Raw genomic sequence first — 14,488 nt, 5'->3', positions numbered from 1 at the left:
CGGTACGTTTAAATCTGAGACAGCTTTTAAAAACTCTGTCCAGCCGATAGGTCTCAAACCCTCAGAGGGTGTGTGTGTGGTTGTGACGCCTTTAATTAGATCATAAATGTGTGAACCAGGGATGGTGTGTTTATCAACAACAATTTCGCCTTTGTCGTTGTAAGAGATCAAGTGTGGCGAACGGCTCACCGCTGATAGAATAAGTTCTGCATTCCTCCTACTCCTTTTAGGTATGTGTGTTAAAACATTCTCCGCAACAAGATCCCTCACCCCTGCATCACCATGAACAGGCGATGTGTCCGCCGACTGGGGTTGCACATCCCTGTTAAATTGTTCAGGTAATGATAAAGACAATACATTCTTTTCACGGGCACCTTGTCTCACAAGGGTAAGGTATCTTTGGAGAATATCGCTGTATTTTTTAGCCTTCTCATACACATCTATGTCAGAATCTTGTAACACTTGTAACATCTCCTTGTCCAACTCGTTCTGAGACTGTTGTCTGATGCTGCCTGTTTGCTGCTGCTGCTGCTGCTGCTGTTGCTTTATTAAGTCCAACTGGTGTTGGGGTACCAAAAACATCTTTTGCACATGTTCCATTTTCACCTGTTTGCTATCAGACTGGTTATGAAAGGGATTGCAGCCCCTAATAGCGGTAGTAAAAACCCTCCAGATTGGTTGATTGTCTTTCTCTTTTTCAAAGTTTTTATTTTTTTGTCTGCAATCAGTCTGATTATTGATTTTTTCTTTTTCAGCTGTCTGTACTGCTGATTGGTCAGTGGAATGTTACCATGCAATACATTAAAGGCTATCTCACACAGCGCATTGATAAAATCTAAGTTTGAATTACTAATAATAACTCTGCGTAGAGTAGGAGGAGCCCTGTATATCATCTCCAACAGAGACAGATTCCTCCGCATGCGTGATGACATCCTTTCACCTCTTTGCTGATTTTTGTTTTGGAATGTAAACAACCGGACGCTCTGATAGTAAATTTGTTCTGAGTCTTAAATAGTCCGGGGTCTTAGCTTTATAGTCTATTAAAAGATACCCGTATGTTGTGGATGTGGCATCATTAAATGCTTCTATAAAATATTTAGTATTACCCAGAAACATTTGCCTACCTAAAAGCATAACCTGATATTTATCTCTCGGATTTTTAAACAATATTAGGTAGTTAGTGTTCAAGGAAATGGTTCTACTGGATTTTCCTTGAATAAACAAATTCTGAACCAGATATATACAACTCAAATTCCTATGATGCACATACTTTGTGAACACATTTTGTACTTCTAAATTGTTAGCTGCATCGTTCATTACATCGTCTATAATTAACAAATTGTTCTTTTCTGCAGGAAGAAGGGTGTCATCAGCAAGAGATTCGGGTATACCGTTAACAAAGTTTATGTCTCTTATCTTAAGAAGCTGGTCATATAATGGGTGCCAGCATGAGTATATATATACAATATTGTCAATGCTGCATGATATAATCCTGGAAGAATTTTCAATTATGCTTTTAACAAAAAAAGTCTTGCCGCAGTTACTGGGACCGCTGACCACCATACTGAACGGGTGCTGCAACCGCGCGTCAAACCCCTGTTCTAATTTAAAATCCATAAGGTACGGTTGTATAGTCTGGGAGCACACGGCGCTTATTGTAAACAACTTTAACTTTTTTCACAATGGTTTTATTCTTCAAATGAAGTTTCTTTTTATCGCGTCTGATGCTATCAGACACGGCAACTAGGTGTGCGTCTGATGTCTGATTGGTTACAAACTTGTGGACTAAACCTTTCAAGGATTCGTGGGTGACAACTTTTGAGTTTAGTGCGTTCAGTGTCACGCCTTTACATTTAACCTGGGTCTTGCCCAGCGATGTGTGATACGCGTAGCATTTTGGCCCACCGGAAACAAATTCCACTATGTAATCCTCCACACCACCCTCTCCACAGTCTAATTCGCCTGTGAGATCCCCCAGAAACGGACCTAGAGGAGGCATCCACTCGCCAGGGCGTGCCGTGAAAATGACACTGTCCGTGTCACAATACAGCACGCGCTGCTGCAAGTTGTCTAGCAAATCATACAGCATGAGTCTGGCGTGTGCAGTGGTCATGGCCCCGACAAAGACATTAACGTCCTTCACACGGGAAGCTCTACCATCAGCATGCCGCCACTGCACCATTGCGACGTCGTCAGAGATGAAACAAAACTGACGCACGTCGTACTGGTCGCTAAACATTAGCTGGCTAAATCTGGAAGGGTCTGTAATGAGCTCTGATGATGCCATATTTGACCTCATGCTGAAACGACCCCATAACGAGTTTAGCAACAGCTTGTTACAGTTACGAACAGCTTTATTTACACAAATCTTGGATGGGTCTAGCATTATTCCCTCCTTCTCATAATACTCGTCTATGTACTTCTTCTGTTCGTCAGGTGTCTTGACGTGTTCAGGATACCCCGAGGCCTCCTGTTTGAGTTTTAGGAAGGCTTTCACATAATCTTTAAACAATGTGTCGGTCTTATTGGGGAAATGCCACACCTCATCAATAGCAAGAACCTTGTATCCCTTCTCAACAGCTTTTTCAAGCTCAAATGAGACCCAAGTGCCTTTCAAGACCCGCTCACTGTCCCTGTGCCCACATGCAGTATGCTGGTTTTGGTCTTCAGCACACATGCTGCAGAGTGGAAACATCAGTTTTCCGTGGCACCTGTAGGGAAGGACGGGGTGAAAAAGACCCTTAGGGGGGAGCACTGTGCATTTAACAAAGCCGAAATAATTTTCTAGCTTGTCAAAGTTGGTGTAAATGACTTGAGGGTGTCCTACAGGATAGTCTTTTTTAGACTGTACTGTGGGATAGAGACTGGTGAAGTCGTAGTAAAATATTTTTTCATCACAACCAGCCTTGTGGTACAGCTTTATAGCATTTGTGCGACCTCCAAAAAGGGCGTCTCGGGGATTCATGCGTTCTGGCTTTCTGTATGTGTGCATGAAAGCCACAACTGCAGGGTCTGTCTGCTTCAAGGCAGCCCATTCACATTCCCACATCACTATTACGCTCACACTGTGTTGTGATCTCAGTGAATCAACTTTGTCACAAAACATACGATGCAGCAGTCCATAGGATGCTTTGCTGACAGGATTAACTTCACTCTCGGGGTAACATTTGACACATCCGTGGTGAAAACATCCCGCAAATTCATAAGCTGTATTACTTGTGGGGTCAAAACCGTCCACAAAATACGGCCCAACCCTCTGTTCGCCTCCTCTGAGAGCATGTTTTACCACTTTGTTGGTGGTGTGGGACACGTATTGAAGCCATTCGATAGAGACGTTAGAAAACGTCTTATTCTGCTCAACGTATGCCCCGTCATACGTGAGAGCGAGCGTGTCTCTAGGCAGAAACAGTGTTTTATACACACCCATACTAAATGCAGCCAAGGTGGTATACATGAATGGATCAACTTGTGTACAACCCAGTAACGTGTCACGATAAATGCTGCATGCTTTACGCAGGACATCAACATCATTAACACAGTAACGCCTGAGTTCAGCCTGAAAATCAAAGGGATTCTGTGAGGCAACCTGGTACCATTCCATGAATCGCACCTTATTGCTTTCAGACATGTGCTCATAGCCGTAGAAGGAGGGGTCTGGGTACGGGCCCACATAATGCTCATTATCCTTCGTATTAAACCTGTGTGGGAAATGGCCCTTCTGCAGGTCTTGAAAACCTAAAGCAGAGGGTATTTTGGCAAGGCCCATGGGCAAAAAGCTGAACGAATCAATCCATCGCTGGTCATAGTCCCTGTCATACATTAAAATCACACGGCTGCCGCTCATTATGACACTAGGTGTTATGCACTGTCTGACAAAGTACTCGAGGAGTATGTAGTTGTCAAAGCCAGATGCATTATGTGCTATGAAAGTGTACCCACGAAACCTTGGGCGTCTGTAATGTTGCACAAACGCCTCCACACACTTTAATGTGTTAAATGTGAACTTATTGCCCTTCAGATCAGACGCACACACAAAGTTAGCCTCGTGTTTACCGTTGTGGTACCTAGTCTCGAAATCATATAAAATGTATTTATCGCTAGGCTTCTGTTTTTCAACAGGCTGTATGAAACACTGATGGTCGGAGTCTCCGGGTAATTTAGGCTCGCGGCAGTGCTCGCATCTAGGCTGGGCACATCTGTGTGGCGATTTCTTGGATTCTCTATATGTGGTGCCACAGTGCATGCAATGTTTCATATTATCACAGGGGATCATGTTATGTTTTAATTCAGGTAATTTGTGTTGCTGGTAACAGTGTTGTGATTTGCAGATGCGGTTACAGTCGCTGCATTTCACTGTGGGACCCCTGTGGTGTTGACAGAGTGTATAACATGTGTTACATCTATGTTTACAGCTATGGTGTAATGCTGTATTATATGTACTGTAACAGAAATTACACACATAGGATGCACCAAGAAAAGCGGTTGGGTTTAAAATCATGTGGTAATGTTGATTATGGAGATACATCATCAACGTGTTTGTGTTTGGCTCTTCATGTGTGAAAAAACATTCCAGACGTTTACGCCCTTCTGTGTGGTAATAGATTACAATCTTAATGTTGAAGCGCTTTTCAAATTTACTGACGTCGGTGAATGATACTTGCTGTGTGTCGCATAGACCTACTACAGCATGCATCCGTTTAGCTGTAGCGAGTTTTTCTAGCTCAGAGGCTGATGAGTTTAATGAATGTGCTATACATAGGGAGAAGCACAAATTGTTGTGTGTGTTGTTTGGTGTGTATAAATGTCTGCCTTTCTTTGAGAGAATCTCATCATAAGGGATTTGTGCCAGTCTTAAGCGAGCCCCACCACTACTGTTCTGAGCTACCGTGACAATAAACTCTAATTCATCATCACCGATAGATTCATCATTACTCTGCATAACTTGTGCAATTCGATCGAGAAACAGCTCTGGATCATACCGATCATCAGCGTTTAAAACAGCCTGAACATCTGAAGCCAGCGAGGGGCCACGCAGGACCACGTTTAGAACACTGCCCTGTTGAGATCCAGCCACAGCTCGGTCTACCACATTGGCTAAGCACTCGCGCACTCGCTCAGGTACTTGTTCTGGATGATCAAGACTTATACCCCTAAAATCAAGGCGCTCACGCAATTCGCGAGCATTAAAATTAGGTATCTCTCTAATGTGTGGCTGGGAGCGCCTGCCAGATCCAGATTGCACAACGGGCTCAATCACAATAGTATCACTTTGTGAGAAATTTACAATGACTGAGGGTGTATGTGGTGTTGCAGCGGCGCCCGGACACGCATGTGTGTCTGTGGTACTAGTAGAAGCGGTAACAGACTCAATAACAGCATCAGCAGCAGCAGCAATACGGTTAGCATCAGTAACAACATTGGTCCGAGCAACACCTGATGTACTATCACTATTATTAACAACAACAATAGCCTCATCATCAATAGCAGGCATAGGAACAGTCTGACGAGGATGTGTATCAGATGAGGCTGATGCAGGCACACTATTAAGTCTAGCTATAATATCGTCTAATTTGTTATCTGTTTCTTCAACCCACTGCATAAAAGTCTCTAAGTCAAAACATCTAACAGGAGTGGAGGTTCCGTTATTATGCTTAAATAATTTATTTGGAGGGTCCATGGTCTGGATTTTAAAAGTCAGGGTCTTGAAATTTTGCTGCAGATGATGTCTAATGTACTACACACTTTTTTTATGAATTTGATAAACTGTTGGTTTTGTATCTGTGCTTCTTGGTGGTATTGATTGAGTCTAGCTTCAATCAAACATAATTTATCAACTAATGCAGCTATATGACTCTGTTCAACAGGTTGAGCGTCTGAAACCTTCATGTAAGCATCATATGCCGCTGATATTTGAGAGTCTGTTATACCGTCATCTACAAAATCTACGTGTGAATCAATGCTATTTCTGACACATTCTGGTGGGGTGGGTATATGAACAAGATCGAAATCTGATATACTGTATTCAAAAACATCAGAGAAATCACGAGGCAAGCACTCACTCGGGGGTGTTGCAGGACCGCTGATGAAGATCGCTTCTGACTCTCCACTGTTGCACAAAGCTCCAGGTTTTTGTTGTTCTGGGAGGTCGATACTGTTTAAACATTCCAAAAACGTCTGGAGTACGGTGTCCTGATCATTATGAGGAGGGGTACTGTGCTGCAGTCTGTGAAGATAGATATGTGTTAAAACATTTATACATGTACCCATTTCAAACAGAATAAGCGTGTCTCCCTCTCTATCTCTTTTTATCTAATTTATATATACCTATGCTTACCTTGTAGTGTGTGGTATTCCTGACGGCCCTGGTTCTCCGCACATAAGGTTCTCTGGCGTGGGTCTGTATGTGTAAAACGGACGGTTTTAGAACATTTGGAATTGTTTAAACCCATTTGCTGTTTTTTTTTAAAATACACAATTATACACCCCCGTTGTATACATACCTTTTGTAAGGATGGGCTCTGTGGTCACGGTGTCTGAATGTTTTCCTGCTCAGTTTGTTAACCCTGGAACAAATCAAAGAAAAACTCTGTCATTATATAATTTAAAAGAATCGCAAGCTTAAAACATACATACGATTAAAAATCGCGTAATTCTGTACACACCTTGTGCCTGTTAGAGACGTTGATCCATCTGTGAAAGCCCCCGTTTCTAAAGAAAAGGGTGCTGTGCCGTTCTCCCGAACTCCTAAAAATCAAGCTTTTGTTTTAGGAAAAAGATAGTTTGAATATCCTATAATATGTTAACATAACACTTTTAAAAAATACAATAATAGGTTTTGTTTTACTTACCGTTTAAGATGTCCATGTTATAAAGAACGATGATAGTTTTGATGATCTCAAAGAATGTGGTGTTGTTGTTGTCGCGACGAATGCAGAGTTCACCCTGAGCCTAGCATAGGTCTCACTTAAATACCTTCTCCAGGAACAATGCCAGTACACAACTGTTTCACACCTTAAGGTTCACACTCCCTTGCTACTTCCCAGAGTTCTCGAAGAGACAAAAGACACATGCTCTGGAGGTCCTGTTTCCTGCCCAACAACCTTACTACACCCCCCCTACCTTTATAAAATTAGTCTAGCCTCAGTACACAACTGTTTCACACCTTAAGGTTCACACTCCCTTGCTACTTCCCAGAGTTCTCGAAGAGACAAAAGACATCTGCTCTGGAGGTCCTGTTTCCCACCAATAGGCGGCTTTGCCTTAGTTCAACATTGCGAAATCCCGATTTTTAAATAAAATGATGGCATCAACCCTGGAAAGAAACCCAGTATATGTGTGAAAAACTAGTTAAATTAAAACTAGGGGGATTGATTAAATAAAACGCTTGTGAACATGCCGTCATTACCCATTTAGAAGAAATTCCCACTTGTGCCGTTTTTAAAATAAATTGCATGCATCGCACCAAGCTGAGATATTGTCAGATTTATAAAATTAGTCTACCCTGAGTACACAACTGTTTCACACCTTAAGGTTAACACTCCCTTGCTACTTCCCAGAGTTCTCGAAGAGACAAAAGACATCTGCTCTGGAGGTCCTGTTTCCTGCCCAACAACCTTACTACCATTTGTCTAGGTGAGAAGGGGTGGGAGGTGTGGGGTGGGGGTGTGGGGTGGGGTGTGGGGGGGGGGGGGGGGGGGGGGGGGCAAAAAAAGTGCAATTGTATTACTACTACTAATATGAAGTGATGTTCTGTCGAATACCTGTTTTGCCTTGTTTAGTACTGCAATGCTACGTGATACTTTGGAATGAATATATCTTACGTGAGCTCTCCAGTTAAGTTTTTCATCTATTATTACCCCCAGAAATTTATTTTCACTGACTCTTTCAATATCAACACCATTTATTTGAATCTTTGCATTTGTATTTAAACTACTATTTCCAAATAACATACGTTTAGATTTATTCAAATTTAATGATAATTTATTTTTATCAAGCCAGAACTTCACTTTACTTATTTCATTAGTCATATCCTCCAATAAATTTTGCAGATCATCACCAGAGCAAAAAATGTTTGTATCGTCAGCAAAGAGAACCATTTTTAATACTTTGGACACTTTACAGATGTCGTTAATATACAAGTTGAAGAATTTTGGACCCAAAACTGACCCTTGGGGTACACCACAAGCAATGTCCATACATAAGGAACAACCACCATTTATTTTCACAAACTGCTTTCTGTCACTTAAATAACTCTGGACCCAATCTAAAACTACCCCTCTGACACCATAACTTGTTGTAAAATTTATAGTGTAATGAGAAACATGTTGCTGCCTGTTCACATAAAGGGCACAGGGGCTTAGAATGTGCTAACTGACTGAAGTCTTTCTTGTTTCTCTTAAGCTCTCATTGTGAAGGCAGACATTTGAAAATTAAAGGCTGGAATTTACACTTTTCTACAATAATCAACAGGAAGTAATATATACCCTCTGCTCAACAAACAGGAAAAACAACAACAACAAAAAAAACATTTAAAACATTTTGTTCTGTCAGAGAATCAGAGAACATGTAAAAATCATGTAAAAATCATTTAGTCTTTTAATTTTTACATATACAACATGAGAATTTGAGAGTAAAAAGACACAATTTAATCTTACCTTATTTACGAAGTGATCTCCTGTCTCTGGGGTAAAAATCACCAACTGACAAACACTGCCACTCTGAGCTGCATATATATGGATGTAATTATGTCGTAAAAACAATTAGTCAAGCACCAGAGATCTGATTACTTTTTTAAAGTAACGAGTAAAGTAAGGGATTACTATCGCAAAAACGGTAATTAGATTACCGTTACTTTCCTGTAGGAACGCTGCATTACTGCGTTACTAAAACCGTGATTTTTTTGCAAGAATGTCTCATAACAGTGACGTAACCAAGTGCGGCGTTCTTGACAACAGCTGTGTGCAGATCAACAATGGATAATATATCCAGTACGGGAGAGAGTATGAGCGTGCAGCGTTTAAAGAGTGGAAGTACTGACCTTACTTTGAGTTTGATTCCATAAAAAGTGACAAAAAGCACATGTCTTATTGGGGTGTGTTCTTCTATTGATTATAAACCATTTATTTACAGCGTGTGAAACAGACTGCTGCTAAAGTATTCACAGTATGTTTTTGTCAAAACATGCCACATAATTCAAAATAAAAAGGATTTTTGCTGTTAAGAAAAAAGTCATGAAAACGATTATAGGACATCTTTAGTGCATAGACTGAGGTGTTTTCATAGATATAATTCCATGTGAAGCAACCCCCCTCCAGTAACAGAAAATATAATGATGTTTATCATTTATACTAAACATTTTATAAAACATTAAAAGTTTTATTAGAATGTTTTAGTAACATCAAAACCTGGATAGTAATTTTTTAAAACTTTTATTTTTATTAAGAACAAAACTGAAGACATACCTTGGCTTCCTATGTGTTTTAGGATTGATTTCAAGATATTATTGTATGTTTTTAAATCCCTTAATGGGTTGAACACCTGTCCAGATCACAAAGGGCATCAATGCGCTTTATGCAGTATGTTGCTTCAATGTCACTGGTCTGCTGACCAGCTGCTCCATATTCTAGAGACCGAACATAATAACAAGGGGTCAACCTTTCTCTGCCGTAGGAACCGTGGAATGAGGTAAAAAGTACAACTTAAAACATATTTTGGTCTTTCGTTTTCAACCTGAAAGTTTGTGTGTGTGTGTGTGTGTGTGTGTGTGTGTGTGTGTGTGTGTGTGTGTGTTATTAGGATTGGATTGGAAAAGATTCAGAGAAATCTCTGTGCGCAATGGACAAGGCTAAAACCCAGTATTGGATGCGTAGGATCTTTGGGCCCTCAGGCGGCACTGGATTCAAAACAGGAAAAAGTCTATCATGGAAATCATTTCATGGATTCAGGAAGACTTTTCAAAAAAAGTTAACTTTCATTGTAAACATGGCTTACTGTACCATTCACAACTGAAGCTTATATGTTTTGAAACTGTGTTTGTAATATGTAACTTAAGTGCACAGATTCACAACTTGTATTAGTTTTTACACATTAAAATCTGTTGTGGAGATTTGGATAATGTGTTACAAAAAAGAGAAAATGTGTTTGTAATGTGTCTCCAGGCTGTCTGTTTTCTTCCCTCTCATTTTGCTTGCCATTTCCCTGGGTACGAAGACTGCAGCCTGTTGCCTATTTGTGAATCTAAAGCTAACTGGAGGACGGAGGCTTTGAATGGACCAACCAGGAATAAGGAGAGGCTCATAAAAGGAAACTCGCCTGTGGTTAGAGGTGGCTTTCTTGTCCTCCTCGCTAAGGATCGTTTGGCACATGTGTTGAGCTGCCCTGCAGCATTCAATTTTTTTTGTGAGAGGTTTGTGGTGGTAGTAAGAGGGCTGGGTAACTCTGGGGGAACCTGTACATGTTCACACATGTTTTCTGTTAAAAAACACACTAGGTAAGTAGGTTGGTGCCACCCATGTAATGTTTTTGTTAAGGTGAATTGTTAAATGTTGTCATTTTTATGTTTGCCATTTGTACATAGTTTTAAAGAATTATTTCTGTCCTCCCCAGATCTTTAAGATTCTGGGAGGGGGGGGGGGGGGGGGGGGTAGTGTTTCTGATCACAGGAACACCCTCTGTGAAGGTCTGTTTGATGTTGGTAAACTTCCTCCCCTTTGTATGGCTTCACTGTGTTATCTAGTGTGTGGGGGAGACAACCCTCTTTATGACCAAGGATGTTCCTGTGCTTTTATGTTATATGACCCTTTGATCAGCAGCATGCCACACACACACACACACACACACACACACACACACACACACACACACACACACACACGCACACACACACACACACACACAGTGCCTTGTCTTTTGTAACCAAGGGGGGTTACGGGGGGAAGGAACGTGTTGTAAACTATTGTTTATTGTGTGAACGTTGTCAATAAAAGGGAGCGAGAGGGGGCCGTCATTGAGGTCATTTTGTGATGAGCTAAGATACCGACAAGGCCTCCCTTGCAAGTAAAAAAGATCGATCGCTGTTGCCTTGTTTTTCTTTCATGGGAATAAGTTCTGGGATCAGCGGGGTCTGACTTTAGACCCAACAGTTTTGAGCTTATTTTGTGAGATGAGGATTAGGATCTTCTTTCTTTGCTGTTTCCCTCTTAGAGCATAGCTCAGCTACGGTTTTGTCTCTTTGGCACAACCTAACGGTCCCTTTCTCCCCCACATTGTTGTATGGCTATAAGCTGTTGTTATGTGTGGTGGGGGTTTACTTTTGTTGTTTGTTTGTTTTTTTGAGAAGTTGATCTGTCACCACCAGGCATAACAGTGTTAAAAAAAAGAAACAACTTCAATTAAAAGGATATTTTTTATTATAGTGTTTGTGTAGTTGCTGTAATTTGTCACATAATCACATTTATAGTGCATTCTGTGTGTACTTATTCTTCTGTGTTATACATTGGCTTTAAAATCACAGTAGAGGTACAATAATCATCTTAATCTCTGATTTAAAATGCCATTCATCCAATTTTAATTTAAATTAATAGAACATAAAGTACAGCCATCTGAATAATAGTGCTATCAACCTTTAACTAGGCCCTCACCCATCTAGTCATTTTTTAAGTGATTTTAGTGTCCACAGTTGCAGAGAGCTGAGAAACAAATACTACATATAGCTGAGTCATGATCGAGTCAAACTTCATAGCACAGAGACTTAATTCCAGTTTTGCCTGTTATATGCAGTAATTGCATTTGTATTAACATGAACCCTTGGATAAATTAAGCCCTGTTGTTGCTGCTGCTGCCATTGCTGTGGTGGTGGTTGTTGCTGCCATGGTTGTGGTGGTTGCGGTGATTGTTGCTGCGATTGTTGTAGTGGTGGTTGTTGCTGCCATGGTCGTGGTGGTTGCGGTGATTGTTGCTGCGATTGTTGTAGTGGTGGTTGTTGCTGCCATGGTTGTCGTGGTTGTGGTAATTGTTGCTGTGATTGTTGTGGCGGTTGCTGCAGCCCTTGTTCTTGTAGCTCCCATTGTTGTGGTTGTTCTTCTTCTTCTGCTGCAGACATCTTCAAAATTGAATAACACAAGAGTCCATCGAGAAAGACTTGAAAGTTTGTGAAATAATACACATTTACATAAATTACAAAATAGTCTTCTCTTGGCAGCCCAGAGATGGTCCGACTATAGATCAGGTAATCAAGAACAAAAACCGGAAAGTAGACAACTAAGAAGGTGAACAACGCAACAGTTACAATTCGTAGCTTGTCTTTTTTCCTCCCTGTGAGTTTAGATTTTGCAGTTATGGCCAAAGCCAGTCCACAGGTGAGAACTTCTTGCATGTATAGTACTTCAATGGTGTAGAGCACAGAACTATAGTATAAAACACAAATCAATAAAGACACCACAGAGAAAACACAACGTAGTTTGGAACCCAGGTGTGGGTGGCAGAGGTAAAGGATTGAAATGAGGGCAGTCAGGAGATGTATCATGACTAAATACCGTCTTGAAAACATCCACAGGTTTTCGGTGTACAAACATGTGTTTCCAGGACAGGTAGCTGCAACCAGGTGACTTCCTAAGGTCATTGCTCCGATGACATTTAGAACATCGATGAAAATCAGAACAAAAAGAGAGACATGGGTGTTCTGAGCACCTTTGAGGTTCCCATGGTCACACGAGAAGGACGTGATGAAGCTTCTCTTAAAAAGACTGAGTGCACCTCTTTGGTCCCAGAAGGCACCAATATAGGTAGCCAGGCCCAGCAGAGAGGTGGACAGGAGAATTCCTCCAGCCAAGTTGGTGTTTACCACAACACCCCAGTTTTTTGTGCTGAATTCCATTTTGGGGCCATAAGGCGATTTGCTCATCACATGTGTGATGTTCTCCATGATGTGGTGGTCTTAACCAGCTTTGTGAACCTGCTGGAGGAGAGAGAAAAACAACATATTTTCAATTGAATATTTTGCTGTTCTGACCTTATTTGTTTCAAAGAAGACACTGTTTACAATGTGATAAGTAATATATGTTTTTTAAATCAGAACTGTGCAGTAGCTCTTTGCAAGACTTTTCTATGGCCTATTTTTGTGAAAAGGTAACCGAACGTTGAAGTATAATAAAATCGAATGAATATACAGGCAAACACAGCTTTATTTCAAGCCAAATTCAATTTTTTTATGAATTCATGTGTTTTATGTAGAACACAAGCAGAAAAAAAGAGATTTGCTTTAAAGGTTATAACCTATGTTGTAGCTGTGTGACTTTTACTCGACTGAAAAAAAACTGAAAAATGTGTGGAGCATAAGGAAAAGAATCGCTCAGAAATAAGTTTAGACTCCAATTTCTCAAGATGTGATACTGTGAAGCATCACAGTCGTCCTCATCAGCTTAAAATAAAATGCTCTGCAACAGTCCAACACTTCACCACAGTATTGCAAATTAACTACTGTAGTATTTTCATGGAACATAGTCAGTAACAAGACTGTTTTGAAAATGTAAGTGATACAAAGTACAGATATTTGCCTTAAAATACAGAGAGTAAAAGTTGAAAGTTGTCAGAAAATAAAAATTCAACCAAAGCTCAAGACCAGATTTAACTATGCAATTTGTATGTTTTCAGTCTAAATGTTTAGATTTTTTGCCAAGAAATGAAGATTTAATAGAATTTCCTAGAAACCCACATTTGTTCATATTTAAAAAATAATCAGTTAGAGTAGAGCAGTCCTAAAGTGCTGATCACCTCAGAAACAAATATTAAATACATAGAGAACAACAAAGTTTTACACGATGGTTGTGAAGTGGAGACAGGTTTGCTTCCCTTTAAGCTTTTCTTTAAATACATAAACTTTGAACATGTTTTTAAAAAATAAACATATAAGAAAATAAACACTGAACCAACCCCTTTTTAGAAAGAATACAATACTACAAAACTATTAGTATCAGTTAGATCATATATAACAAGACTTTGGGGGTGAAATGAAAAAAATATCTAATCTTACCTGACAGACAGTCTATGCTGATGAGTTGTGCCCAGGAGAAAACTACTAACTGCTGTGAGTTGCATATTTATAGTAGTAAAGTATGTTGTAAAACTCTTTATTCAAGACCATGTCTCGTTATCTTTACTGTTATTATCAGAAACACTCAAAACAGGATTCTTTGCCCTCATTAACTTGACACAATCATTTAGAGAGAAATGCAACTGAAGCATGAAACCAAAGGTTTAGTTATTCAAATAATCAGGAACATTAAGGAAAACGTGTTTTGTACAATCTAAAAGTGTACAAATCAAGTCAATTTAATGTGATTACATTAAAAGGCAGCTTTTGGGGGCATGAATATTCTGATGAGTGCATGGCAGAGCCCACCCTGCTATTTTCTGCTATTGAGGATGAGTCGTATAAAAAAGAGATTAAAATTGTGATGTGGATGATTTAAATTTATGGGGGGGGAAAGGG

The 14,488-nt window shown here is 40.2% G+C and overlaps 2 protein-coding genes across 2 annotated transcripts in view; one reads left to right on the top strand and one right to left on the bottom strand.

Moving 5' to 3' along the window:
• LOC148104118 (macrophage mannose receptor 1-like) overlaps positions 1–14,488 on the top strand; it is a 126,430-nt gene that overhangs the window by 80,559 nt on the left and 31,383 nt on the right. The gene's annotated exons all lie outside the window — the stretch shown is intronic.
• Positions 5,541–6,864, bottom strand: LOC148104120 (uncharacterized). The gene is made up of 5 exons (XM_087830526.1): positions 6,849–6,864; positions 6,663–6,744; positions 6,501–6,563; positions 6,335–6,397; positions 5,541–6,223 (listed from the first exon to the last, which is right to left on the bottom strand). Exons 1-5 carry the CDS (start codon positions 6,862–6,864, stop codon positions 5,695–5,697), a joined length of 753 nt encoding a protein of 250 aa, XP_087686652.1. The 3' UTR covers positions 5,541–5,694.

Source organism: Neolamprologus brichardi, chromosome 3 (assembly GCF_056152115.1).
Source record: "Neolamprologus brichardi isolate AB-2024 chromosome 3, ASM5615211v1, whole genome shotgun sequence".
Classification (NCBI taxonomy): Eukaryota; Metazoa; Chordata; class Actinopteri; order Cichliformes; family Cichlidae; genus Neolamprologus; species Neolamprologus brichardi.
The sequence above is the reverse complement of the archived record's forward strand: the minus strand, read 5'-3'. Positions and strand labels throughout refer to the sequence as shown.